Here is a 14,504-nt window from a genome sequence, read left to right as displayed (position 1 = left end):
CGGGCCCAAACCTCAGCTTAGTGAGTTATGCCTGTGGCAGTTTCTTTAGAGCATTTGTCAATCAGGCAGTTCATGTGACATGATCTCCTAACAAACTGTTCCAGGAAGATGAGGCTGAAGGTGGTGATGGAGAAATGGTTGCTTTGTATTGTTCAGCAGTTCTGTCCCTAGGAGATGAGAGGAACGGGGCCTGCTCGATTCCTAGAATTCACTGATACCAGATCTTTTGCCTACAGGAGAAGAGGGCTTATTTTTTATTTTTTCCATAGTTACATTGTGTTTGTGTGTGTGTGTGTGTGTGTGTGTGTATGCCCCCCCTTTCTTACTTTACTCAAATCTGGTCGGGACCTCCCAGGATGGATTAAGAGCTATTACTTTTCCTTCATTTTATAGTTTCTGTCTTCTCAGTTTGACAATATCCCTCACTCACATCACATTCATGCTGTACACAGATTTTGTTCATTGACTAGAAACCCCATTCGACGGGCTAGACCTCCTTTAACTTTTAATTTGCCTTAGCCTAGCCTTATCTTTGACACAGTCACCCGTGACTGAGCTCATATCTTCCTTGTCACAGGATCCCTGATGACCAGACACCAGGAGATGGGTTGGGAAACTCTAGTGCAGGTAGCTGAATCGGAATTTTGTTGATTGTTTGTCCCTTGTGCAGAAATACGTCAGAGAAGTACAATCATCATAGCTGGCGTGTCTGCAGAAGCCCAGTGCGAGCCAAGGTTGAGTTAGAGAGACAGGTAGGGGAGAAGAAGAAATTAGAAACAGAAAATAAGGTGCATACCAGATGGTAGAGTTAGGGGGGAAAATGAAACACACAGCAGGCTCCTGAGGACTGAAAGGAAAATGAGCAAGGCTGGAAACCCATGGCCACGCCCCCTTACTTCTACCTCTTCCTTCACACACGCCCAGCCAGTGGATCTGCCCTTCTGGGAAGGCTTCATTACACAGCTCTTTGAAAGGGGACAGTATTTCCACAAGGGGAAGGGGAATGGTTAGCACCAGATCCTTCACAAGCAGGCTGTGCACTTTGAGAAAAGGGACTGTCTTTTTAGGTGTGGCCTTCTGAGCTGTAAGTAGGAAGCCTTGCTTTCTCTTGGCTGCTTCTTTCACATCAACACTACTACTGGGCCTGCTCTTTCCAAAAGAAGTGTTTCTTCTCTCCTCTCCAGCAGTTGAATTTCCTGAGAAAGCTCCAGCAACCACAGGCCCTGCGGTTCTTGTCTCTAAATGCCACTCACCAGTTTTCACCTTCTGTGCTGCTATCTTGGTGCCATCTGCAAGGAGAAAACCACTTTCACGTCTGTTCTTTTCAGTGGCAGTAAGCCTCATTTGTTTGCAGGCGGTCCTGTCTCCAGCGGGATTTTGAAGATGGGAGCAGCTGGAATTGGACTTGATTGAAATCCCCCTTCCCCTCCCCCACCTTCAATTGGGGCACCTGTTTATTTCACCCCCCCTAAAGCACCCTGAGCTTTTTGTTCAGGAAGAGTAGAAAACTGAGAAGAAATGCAGAGTGGTTGGAGGAGTCAGACTTAATTTGAAAATTGCTTAATAGGCCATGGGGTTTATTTGTCTTATACAAATTATATGCAAATAAGCTCTTCGGTTATTCCACATGCACTGGAGCTGTACTGGTTGCAAGACTCTGGAGTCTAATTTCTTGTTTTCTTCCTGTTTCTGTCTAACTCTGGACAAGAGACTTTGTTTTTCTTTTTTCTTTCTCATTTTATAAGATTTGCCGAGTGGTGTCATAAAACAACACAAATTCTAACTTTCAGCTAGAAATCTGTACTAGTTTCCCACTGACTTCTATGGCGAGTATGGGATAAAGTCCAAATGCCTGACATTTAAAACCAGTTTCTGACCTGACTTCAGTCCATCTTCACAGCCACATCCCTCTAGCTTCCCTGTGGCTACCACACAGTGTCCAGCCAGATTAGACTCCTGGTCATTCTGGGAATGCATTTGCTTACTCAGAATAGAATACCCTTCCACTCACCTCTGCCCATTGAAATCCAACCCAGCTTTCAGGATCCAACTCTAAATGCCATCTCTCCCTGAAATTATTTTCCTCCCCTCCCCCAACCAGGGATAACTTTGCTCCTTCTTTTAGCTTTATAGCTATCATTATTCCTTGTATTCTTAAAGCTGTAGTTTGCCCTGTATTCTCTGACTTGATTATACTGAAAGTTCCTTGAAGGCAAGGAGAACATGCATGTTTGCACTCCAGTTTGCATGAAGCTCACTTTAATCAGATCTTCTTAACTATTTGACCCTTGATTAAGTGGTTGTAAAAAGGGAATTGAATTATACTGCAGGAGGCTGACGATTTGGGCTGATGATTAGGGTTCATATTTGCTGTTGATCTGTACTTGGGATGGGTGATTTAACTACTTTCTTATGCTAAAATGGGGCAAGTTACATTGCCTAGGCAAATGTCAGGACAAAATGAGAGACCTGCATAGAAAGACATCCTTTGAGGGCTTCAAAATAAAGTTATTGCTATATAATATACACTATTAATATTTTCAAAATCAGAAAATAATGTAGAAATTAAACTCAGAAAATAATTTAGAAATTAAAATCATGTATAAAGTCTATTTTATCAAGGAAGACAGACTTTGCTTTTGTCCTAAGGAAATCCCATGAAGCATTTGAGTTGTTTACTGACCTTACAATCTATCTGCAAGAAGATGCCACTGAGGAGTTGCATGCATGCTTCTAAACTGTCCTTTCCATCCAACTCCTAGCATCAATACCATCTTTCTTTCCTTTTTGATGTTAAGGTGGAGACAGAAATCCAGCGGGTCTCAGAGGCATACGAGAACTTGGTGAAGTCATCTTCCAAAAGAGAGGCTCTGGAGAAAGCCATGAGGGACAAGCTGGAGGGCGAGATTAGAAGGATGCATGACTTCAACCGAGACCTGAGAGGTGAGTGGCAAGTGGACTTCACTTCTTTTGTTTGCTTGTTTGCTTGTTTGTTTTGGGGACAAGGTCTCTTTACACAATCCAGGCTGGCCTCGGACTTACAACATAGCCAACCTTAGATTCCACAATTCCCCTGCCTTCCCCTCCTAGGCAGTGAGGATAAAAGCATGTGACCTGGAATCTGGCTCTTGCTTTAGAGTAGCTCTTGTATTATTTTAAGATTCACCTTTGAAAATTCGGGACTGTGTCACCTACCCCTGTTTGTCAAAACAAAACAAAACAAAACAAACCCGATGCTGACTTTTGCCAAAGGCCAGTATTTAGAAGGCAGACAGCATGTGAATTAATTGTCTTTACCTTCCACAGACCGTCTAGAGACTGCCAACAAGCAGCTGGCAGAGAAGGAGTCGGAGGGGTCCGAGGACACCAGGAAGACCATCTCTCAGCTCTTTGCCAAACGTAAGTCTGCAAACTCCAGAGGCAGGCATGAATGGGTGCATAGTGGTAACAGGTGTGGATGGAGGTAAAGTTTATGAAAATGTTGTCTGGCTCTTCACTTTAGCCTTCTAGAACAACCAGGAGAGAATGAGTATCTTTTTCCTGTTAGTGCATGAAAGGCCAAGAAGGCTTCTGCCACAATTCTAGTCACATCAAAGGAGTGTTCTCCATACTAAGTCAGAGAAAACCCATTAGAATTCCTGCCATTGTCAAGGCTAGCTGAAGAAAAGACCTTGGGGAATATTGTCCTCAATAATGCTGAAGGGATTATTATAGGCGATTCCATATGCTGGCTCTGGGAGATGGGATGAACATATAGGACAATGATTAATGTTTGAAATCCCCAGCCTATGCCACGGGTTCACCTACTAAACTCTTATTGCTGTGTCATATTATTACCCACTGGCAGATTGTAGGATAGCCAGAGAAGGAAGAGCCTTGGCTATGACCTGAACTCATGGTTCTGATTACAGAGTTGGAGGGTATGGGACTGGGCAGAGCTGTGCTTTCCTCATAATAGTGTTTCCTTTGTCTGGAAATACTCCTAGGACTGTAACAATGAATTAATCCTCTTCTTTATCGAGTCTCTAATGGACTCCACCCAGCTAGACAATGCCTAATTCTTTCCAATTGCTATAATAAAAGTAGCAATAAAAACTTCATAGTAGATGGAGTCCACTGGGAGAAGGAATTGGGTTGAGAACAGATGAACTGTCCTTGTTCCTACAGATGCCAAAGCTTGGCTGCCCCCCCCCCCAACCCGCCCCAGCCCCAGCCCCAGCCTCCCTCAGCGCAACTCCCACTGAAGTCCTTGGTGGGGACTTGTCAGTCTCTTCTATTTTTACTGGGTCTTCCAATGACCCTTTCATGTCATTCTGTGCAGTTTCCAGTTAGTTTTTACAAGTCTGTTTGATCGTCATTTACAATATTCCCTTCCCTGACTGGGTTGCTCTGCTGTACTCTGGCTTCAGAACAGTTTTTCTTCCTCTTGGCCCGGAGCCTCCTGTTCTTTTGTCAGTAGTCTTAAGAGCAAGGAATGTTGTTTTTCTGGTGTCATCAGAACCGAGGGTAAATTGTGAAGTTGCCTTTGTGGTGTCACTGTTACCCTGGAAGCTAGTTCAGTGGCAGGAAGATGGTGGTGGCCTCCCAGAATAAAACAAAACATATGGATTCTTAAACCCTGAATCTTCTAGTCTTGTACTCCTCTGTGTGAAGAAATGATATTTCAGGTACTCTCCAAGCTCTGTCTTGGCTTTATCAAATTCAGTTAGTTACTAAGCAAAATTGCATTAACAACAGGGTGAAATACTGTTAGTGGTTCTAAAACTACGTGGAGAAGAGAGCATGCCTTTTTGACCTCATTATTTCTTGTGCCCTTGGGCATCCAAAGGGCCCTTGAAGATGGAAACTGTAGAAGGAAGAAGAAAGAAGGCTCTTTTGAAAAACCTTAGCTCCAGTATGGAATCCACCTCTCATTTTCCGGGAGTGCTTGCAAATTAGTCATGCTTGCTCTCCAAGTCCTGTTTCCTCGTATGCAAAATAGAGAAGTAAAGAATAGTACCTCATATCCTTGTTCTGACGATTAAGCTAGCACAATACCTGATATGTAGTGAATATTCAGCAAATATTCATTTCTTTTCAAGGTACATCTGTTCAGATAGGAGTCTGTGGGAAATGAGGCCAAATTGGCATCTAGAAGATAATGTTCAAGGTCTTTAAAGGAAGACCACCTCCACTTCCAAGTCTAAACTCTTTGAGTCTCTCGTATGAGATTTGTCTTAGGTCACAGGAGAGGTGCCTGGGAAAACATGAGACATACTGTATATGCCATTGTCCCTTGTAACTCTACTTTAGTATTAAATTCAGGAACAAAATTACTACTCGTACAGGTCTGGTAACACTTAGCCATCACATTTTAAAAAACTAATAGAAAAAAGCAGTCACATTTAATTAAAAAGACATATTTTGAAGTTCTCTGATTCTTTTTCATCATTAATCATGGTGATGATTCTCACACTCTTTGGTACTTTTTCATGTTTTGCTCATTTAAATACATTACATTATCTCATAGGATCCTTAAGAAAAATGGATTACACAAGACAGTATAATGTTACCTGTGCTTCCATTATAGAGGGCAATACTCCTTCCTGATGTGGTGTAAGGTGTGGGACAAGTTAAATGGGATCTAGCTCTGAGATTTAAGACTTTAGCTTCAGTGAGTCTGTGCTTTTGGACTAGGGGCCTTACAGATATGGCTCAATCCCTACTCTTGTTTACTAGGATCAGCGGAACCTAGAGTCAGGGTATTTCTTTGTCTCCAGCCTGGAACATGTTAAAATAAACATTATCCCTTTTCAAGACAGTTTAGTATCCAAAATATTTCAATAAGTTAGGTTCTGGTAAAAGTTTCTCCTCAGGGCATGCCTTGTTGAGAAGAACAAAATGCTCTGGGATATTTCATAATGGTCTCTTCACCCCCCCCCACACACACACACCCTGCTGCAAATAACACGAGGAGATTTTTTTTTTCTGATCTCCTGGAAGAATCTGGATGAACACCTGGTGGCAAAACTTCTAAAAATGTGGGTGTTCCAGTATGAGTGCCTCTTGCAGGAATTAGCTCACACATTTGTGCACACTGAGCCACCAGCAATTAATCAATGATATAGTTCAGGGTTTCTTAACCAGCTTCAGGTTTCCATGGTACTGGCTCATAGACTTCTAATTTGCTAAATTGTGATCCCCTGTCCAATTGTCTCCTACTTTGAGGGCAAAACCTCTTCCAGTGAACCTCACTTCTGAGGGCTCTCTATAGATCTCTCCTCAATTGTTTTTGTCATTCAGCCTTTTAAACCTCTGATAATATGGAGTCTCAATTTTTAACTTCCTTTTATGCTGTATTAGAAGCCAGAAGTTCCATTGTTCTCCTTTAGAAGAAAAAATTAAGATATGACTTGTCAATGACCTAACTACTTCTCACATTAAAGCAGGGACAGTCAAAGCAGGGCAGAAGCTAGAATCAAGGTCCTGTTGAAATGGAGCATTATAGATTTGAGGCTCAGAGCTGTAATATTTATTGAACTACTGCTACATGGCTGAGATGAATGCCATTTCATTTTGCTACATCATCTCCTGGTAAACGTTTTGCTACAGATTTCGGTTGTTAATTTTTTTCTGAGCAGAGATGGATTCCATTTCTCTGTTCCAGAGTCCCTTTCTCCTCTTCATTTCTAATATCTTTTATTTATCCTGCTTGGCAAAGACTTGTCAGTGGTTTCATTTTTATGTATGTTACTCTGCTTTGAGTATGAATGTGACCAACAATTAGAACAATTTTTTTAGTGACTTTTCCATTCTGAAGACAGATTGTATCTATTCAAATGTGCATACACAGGAATATACATACACACATGCATAGATATATGCCTACACATCCTACATGTGAATATGTGTATGTGTGTATGCACATATATGCCAAATACATATTTTATTACTATAAAAGTTCTAAACATTACTTAGGTAAAATGGATGCCTATATTAGATAAAGTAAGTTAGATTGGGCATGCTGTTGGATTGGGCTTTCCCTAAAGAGCACATGTTTCATGGTCTTGATCTCAGGAAATGTTCTTGCTAAGGGAGTAGGATTTGAGGTTGTATCTGATTTATGAAGTATTGTTTTTAGAGTCCTTGGTACATTGTCAGAGGAAACAAAGATGGAAATTTTTGTTCAACTTGGTTACTCTTTTGTCAGTGTAAGAGCAGTTTTTAAAAACAAAACTGAGGAGACAGACTTACTCTGTGCTATACATGTATATCTCCATTCATGGCTCTTCCTCTTTCTTTTTAATGATGTTTTATATCTTCTTATCCATTGATTTTTACCTGACAAGTTCGTGGTCAATCCAGTGGTAAAATCTAGATGTTATAAATTTTGATTCTCTTAGCCATGTGCTAGGAGTGTGCACACTATATATATATATATATATATATATATATATATATATATATATATATATATATACTATCAGTTTTGCTCACATAAGGCTTTGACTCAGCTTCAGGGTGACAGTGTTGATATTTCATGTCCACACAGATAAAGAAAACCAGCGGGAGAAGGAAAAGCTGGAAGCTGAGCTGGCTACTGCCCGTTCTACCAATGAAGACCAAAGGCGACACATTGAAATCCGAGACCAGGCATTGAGCAATGCCCAGGCGAAGGTAGTGAAGCTGGAAGAAGAGGTAGGTGTCCTCAGGTAGCATATGAGCCAGAGAGTAAACGAGTTGGGGAACTTATAGCCTGGGTGTCTCATTCATTTGAATATGCAGCTTATACAATATTCCAACAGAGACAAATTTTGGCCGTTCAATTTTATCAGAACAGAGATAAGGGATTGAATGATCTTTGGAGTCCATTTTCTCTGTTTCAGAGTCTCTTTCTCCTGTTAATTTCTATTACATTTCATTTATCCTGCTTGACAGGAACTTTTCAGTGGTTTCTTCTTTATGAATGTTACTCTGCTATTGAATGTGACCAACAATTAGAACAACTTCTTAGTGACTCTTCCACTCTAAAGACATAGATTGCATGTGTGCAAATTTATATACATGATTATACATACATACTCCAGAATGTGAAATCATTATTGCCAAAGGAGGCAATTTCCATTCTCCCATTTGTTTAATAAACTGTTTTCATACCATAAGTTCTCCCTAGTACCTTAGCTCTCTCTGCCTTAAGCTTCTTGTTACCAAGCTTTAAACAGTTCCTTTCAAAGGACTATAGAATGATTCCAGATATTTTAAAGTACTCTAATGATCTTGCAATTGTAATGGTCCTGTTCCCCCCATACTCAATGGAAAGTCAAGCCTGCCCCTTGTTCTAGGTCAGAAATGCGCCTTGACAGCCACATCTTTTGCTATTGAATTTGACAATATTGTTTGGCTATGGAAGCAGTCTTTAGAGGTCTGGGACAAAAATAAGACCCAGGGAGAGTTTAGAGTTTATGTCAGGAGAATGCATTGGTAAAGATCTTTGTTGTGGCTTAGAGACTAGTTTTAAAGAATGTTATTATATGGTGTAGTTGAATTTGTCAGCTCTTTGTGTGAGTGGGTGGAGCCATTCCTTGACAAATACATGACAAATACAAGGACCTCTGAACTATTAAGAATATGATTTAAATATGTGTCTGATTAGTATTCATGTAGAAGTTGCTCTGTCGCAACACTAAACTGTCATACTATGAAAAAGAGGGAGCTTTGCTGATGTCCTGCTCATTAATGAATCCTGGATGTTGGTTGTGATCGTACTAGAGTAAAATGAACTCTTAAATGCTTTGAATGTTTGGGCATGAGTATATTCTAACAAAGATTCAATGATGAAGTGTAAAGTGACTAAAAATTAAAACCTTGTAAAATTCTATTTTGGATTTTGAATTATTTTAAGAGAAATCATACCTTTCATGGATCTGTAGTAGGAAACCACTTGGCTATATAGCAATTACAAGGCCAGCCCAAGTTGTATAGTGAAAACCTTTTGGAAAGCTATAGTAATACCTCCACTATTTTACAAGTCAAAAGCCTTATGAACCTAAAATAAGATCATAGTTTTCAGGACTAAATCACATTGTAGCTATTGTATGAGAAATGTCTTCCCCGCCTCCATTAATTGCCTACTTCTTGGTCCCCACTAAGAATGGCCCTGGTTTCTGGAGATCCCCAGACTTACAGATTTTCCTCTGTTGTTCTTGTTGAGCCTTAAAGACTCATTGGAGTTAGGTTGTGTGTTAACGGTTTCCTAGGAGATAATACCATGTAATCCATGATATCCTTTAGCCTGACTTACCCAAGTGTTAATGTCAAGTTGTAGAGAATCAACATAATACTTCGCCAGTCCTCTATCTTAAAAACATACTGTTAATTCATGATGTGATTGAACACCCCAAGAGGCCTTGGTTATTCAGAATTAAAACTGCCAGCATAGAATACTAGATTCACAAACTACATCAGTTTTATATAGGATCTTTAATATGGTTCTGTCACAAAATTAGTGATTATTTCTATCTCATGTGTGTTTCTGTGCTGGGCATGGCAGCACATACCTTTGATCCCAATAGTTTGGAGTCAGAGGGAGATGGATCTCTGAGTCCAAGGCCAACTCAGTCTACATATTGAGTTCCAGGACAGACAGAGTTACATAGTGAGACCCTAACAAATAAAACAGGGTGAGAGAGTGGAAGGTAGAGATAGTTAAGATTTTCTTATGCTTGGTGAACATGGCTCAATGAAGGCCATGTTGGAAAGCACAGAGATAAACTAGAAGACTTGCCAGTGACCTGTGTAAACATGTCTTGTGTGGTTCATGTCTGGCTTTATGAATTTTCCTTATTGCTCAGAACTTTGGAGTTTTTTTTCTGGAGAAAAAAGTTTTCTTCCTTATTGAACAAATCAGATTTATAAGAGCTTTCTTGAAACAGTCCTTTTGTGAGGGGAATATTTTTCTCAGGTTTCTTAAGTTTAGGGTCACTCAGGCAATTAGTTTTCATTGCATCAAGATGGTGGGGAATTAACTGTATTGATTCAAGGACCCTTGAGTTCTTTTATACCTTCACCTCTTGAAAGCCCTCATGTGGGTGCATTCCTTGACATTCATTTCATTTTCTAATCCAATGAGCCTTCTGTCGGTCTCAGCAGTCCCCCTTATAAGCATTCCTCAGAAGGGCCACCTCAGACAAGAACTGTTTTGCAATTTCTCCTAAGTTAATGCAGATTCCTTTATGAACCATAGTCTCAGGACATCTACAGTGTTATTTCGCTAGGATAGAGATGAATAGATTCTCTTTCCCTCACAAGTCACTGTGATACAGACCTTAGAATCAGTCTATATCCTATGGAGCAGACAGCCAGAGGAGGTAAATGATGCATTCCTAAACCTCTTTCCCTTACCTTTTGGGACACATGGGTCTTATTGAAATTGACACTGATTCAACAAGTCAAAAGAGCTCTGTGTCCTAAAGCAGCCACAGTATTCTCACATTCACAGAGAGCTTCCTCCCATCCTCTCAAAATTAACCTCACTTGGGAGTTTCCATGGATGTCTGGCATATCTTCTCACAAACCTCAAGTCAGCCCGGGCTTCTGGCCGGCTGCTACATTAGGAGAATACAGAGTTGAAGCAGTGGCTTGGATAATTGTTTCAGGGTTTGTGGGAAAAAAAAATAGACTTGGCAAACCCAGTACGGGAAGATGCTGAGGGTGAGTTGCTTAGTGAGTGCCGTGTGTAGGACAGCAGAAAACAGGAGGTGAGAGGGATGCCTGCAAGAGGCAGTGAGCCATATTTAGGGCTGGAATGAACACTATCCAGACTGAAGAAGAGGCTAAAGTAATCACCTGCTCAGAATCACAGTGGCTGGAGATGATTTAGATATTGTTATTCTTGTTGCGATCCTCATGTCACTCTAAAGTCACATTGCCACCTCAGCCACTTCTCTCAATGTCCCTACCTTATTTTTCTCCATTTCTACTAGCATTCTTCTTAGGGCTAACATTTGCCAATCTCTTTATGCCCCTCACTACTAGATTTACTAAGCTCTTTGTTTTGTTCTAAGAGATAGTTTTTGCTATCTTCCAGGTAATACACGAGTTTCCTCCTTCCCAGCAATAGAGGAAAATGTCTGCATCAACATTTACATGTTTAATTCTCCCTTATAATTTTGAACCGATTGGACTCTTGGTGACTCTATTAAGCTTATACAATAGTTAGAATATGTTATAAGTTTGAATGGGAGTCTAAGGAGTGTGAATTATAAGTGTACTAAGAGGGTCAATAGAATAAGGTACATATACATTCAGGAATTTCCTGGGATGTTCAATTCATTTGAAAAGCATTTGATCAAAAGATGACATTTCTCATGCCCATGACAATGTGATTTCTTCATAGTGATTATTAGTTGTTTTAGGCAACATCTTTAAAAAGGAGAAATTATGTCCACACACCAAACAGAGATGGGGCTGCCTCGCTTAGTTTGCTCTTTTCATTCATTTTTTATCACTATGGCTTATTAAATTCCCAAGGAGACTTGGAGATTTCTTTATTCCCAAGGCAGCAAATATTCAGAGGTGTTCTTTTTTAAAAAGTCTTTTAATATCTACCAGTGGACAGTAACCTTTTGGCAATGGACAGAGGCAATGTGCTAACACCAGGCTTGTGTTACCAAATTGCTTCAGTGTGAGCCCTGACTTAGAGCAGGGTCCCTGGGTAAAACTAAATCAGATTAAACAAAAATTAGTGAAAGCTCATGGGGCAACATAAAACTCCTTCTTTGAAGGAGAAGAATAGAGAAAGTTTACTACAGACATGACATTCTAGAAAGGACTATGTGTACATAATAGAAGGCAAGGGGCAATGCAGATATAATACAGGCACAATAATACAGGCATAATACCTTACTTCTGCATCAGCTTCAGTATCCTTGAGAAGATGGGTACCTGTATATATCAGGATTTACTCCTTCTACCTATATATCTATATTTTTAATCTCTGATTTATATTTTTACAGATAGTGGTTAAAGTACCTCAGTGTTAGGACACTTGCCTGTGGTGCACAGAGCCTAGAAAAAGAAGAAAAAAGAACAATAACAGACATATTTTATATCCTTTAGGAACCTTTTAAGTGTTAGCATCCTTCCACAGATGGGAATATTAAAGCACAGACTGATTAGGCAGGACAGTTAGAAAGAAATTTAGGGAAAACATTCACATACCACTAGCCCTGTTACTTGTCATCCTATAAATGGGAAATTGATGGACTAAAGAACTTCCTTGTAAAGGCTTGAGACAGTCAACTTAAGATGCTCTAAAACTAATTTTGTATATAGCTATCTTTAAAAAAAAAAAAGTCAGCTTGAAAGACACCCACAGTTGTTGGAAGGAGGAAAGAGATGCCATCACATGGTATTCATTTGTAGGAATCAGATTCTCCTGAGTCAGAAGAGGTTATGGGATCTGCCAAATTCTTGGGAATGGGTTCAAATTATTACAGAAGTGCAGTGGAAAAGATGATTGACTTAGCTCAAGAGGATTTGCTCTGTTCTCTATCAGATTTCTTTCCTACTGTTCTTTCTCCCATTTCTTATGATTTTTAAAGATTCCTTTTGTGTGTATGTGTAATTGTGTGTGTGTGTGTGTGTGTGTGTGTGTGTGTGTGTGTGTGTGTGTGTGTGAGAGAGAGAGAGAGAGAGAGAGAGAGAGAGAGAGAGAGAGAGAGAGGTGTTTCAGTTTTCAAAGTGCAGAGAACAGGCCTGCACCATGATACTTGACTTAAGATTCTCCTTTGAAAATTTATCCTGAATAGGAATGATTTGGTACTCTTATGGTGACTTGGCCAAACAAAGTAAAAATTTAAGGACCTTAACTAAAAAATTAAGGTGGAGAATCAAAATTGAAAGTTGTTTAGACAGATACTTTTGGGTGAGGAGAAAATGACTCAAAGATGATGGCAAATAATGGGTTAAGGAGACAAATTGAGAACAAGGGTTAGAGGAAAGTAAGGAAAGGGAAAAATGTTGACAAGTTTTGAGAACCAGCATTTACTAAGAAAACTTAAATGGATAGAATGATGACTCTTCACTGGATAACCAGAAGGAATTAGGTTGAAATGATGGATTTGCATGGCTTCTTCTAGGAACTCATGGGCATGAGGTTTGATTAGCAACTCAGAAGGACTAATCCATGGTTCTGAAAACTCATTCCCCACACAAAGATGAGAGCCACTCCTGGATTTGGAAACTTATCAAAAGAACCCTCATTTCTTTAAACACTGAAGACATCAAAAAATAAAAAATCTAGGATTCTGTAAAAAGTACACATTTTCTGTGATCTGTCATACACACACACACACACACACACACAAGCACACAAGGCATTTACTTATTTTCTAACCTCCATAGTTATAACTATATAATATTCTAGGTCTTTATTTAAGATCTTTAGCACCCTGAGATATTGATTATTTTTAACTATGAAAAGACATCTCCTAGATTTGTGAACTATGGGAGTTTAAAGACCCATAGAGGCCATTGCAAATTATTTATCTAGTTTAGAGGGTTTTTTTAACCTCTTAAAATTTTGTGGGAGAAGGAATTCCTAAGCAGTGAGGGGTGCAACACCAAAGGGTATACGGGAACCATAAGTATTATGTATATAACAATGATGTGTCTTTTTTATAAAAAGGTAAATGTCAAGGTAGATATAGTAGAGTAGACCTGTAATCCCAGCATTCTGGAAGGAGAATCTTATGGTTTGATGTCAGCTTATGCAGTTAAGAAAAACTCTGTCTCAAACCAGATGATTGAGTGGTATAAAGTGGGCAGGTAGTTCTTTATGAAAATCTTCAGAAACAACAAGGAATGAGTACACAGATATACATACATGTATGTGGGCACACACACACCACACACGTATGTATGTATGTATGTATGTATGCATGTGTTAGGATGTTTTATGTAGAACTCTAAATACATAAATAAATACACGATAGAGGAAAAGAAAGGTGATTCAATCAATCCATAGCAGCAGTTCCCTACAAAATATCAGATCTGTAGAATACAGTTTGAAGTTTTGTAAACTTTCAGAGATTGAAGACGTGTCCCCTACCCCATAAAATACTATGGCTGGCACTAAATAGTAAATAGTTTTAATTTGGGGGGAACAATATAGTGTTGGTTGCAACTGCTGTTCTCAGTCATAATGGCTTCAAGGCAACTGTTCACATTCTGCAGGCCTGGCATCATACTGGCCATTTAGCTTTAGTGACTTGTGAACTCCTCCTATTACTCAGGTGTGTTTGTTAACAACTGGACACTCTAAGGCAGAGCGGGGAAGTTGTCATTCATAGCCAACCAGTAATTGAAGTTGAGATGCTTAAACAGCATACATAACTGGAAAGAGAGTAAAACTAAAGCACATAAAATCTAGGAGACTAATGGACTGAAGTACTTAGAAATAGCTATGCAATGTGGAGTGTATATAACCTAGAAGATGGCTGAGTTTGTAAATTACATGTGTAAAG

The 14,504-nt window shown here is 39.6% G+C and overlaps 1 protein-coding gene across 2 annotated transcripts in view; it reads left to right on the top strand.

The window, feature by feature from the left end:
- The window catches only part of Amot (angiomotin), a 58,796-nt gene that overhangs the window by 26,402 nt on the left and 17,890 nt on the right, over positions 1-14,504 (top strand). For both annotated transcript variants that reach the window (XM_052170926.1, XM_052170924.1), the window contains 3 exons: positions 2,799-2,943; positions 3,307-3,399; positions 7,532-7,677. In XM_052170926.1, coding sequence (XP_052026886.1) covers positions 2,799-2,943; positions 3,307-3,399; positions 7,532-7,677 — 384 coding nt within the window. The remainder of the gene's footprint in view (positions 1-2,798; positions 2,944-3,306; positions 3,400-7,531; positions 7,678-14,504) is intronic.

The sequence above is a fragment of the Apodemus sylvaticus genome, chromosome X (assembly GCF_947179515.1).
Source record: "Apodemus sylvaticus chromosome X, mApoSyl1.1, whole genome shotgun sequence".
Taxonomy (NCBI): Eukaryota; Metazoa; Chordata; class Mammalia; order Rodentia; family Muridae; genus Apodemus; species Apodemus sylvaticus.
This window is presented reverse-complemented; position numbering and strand designations above follow the sequence as displayed.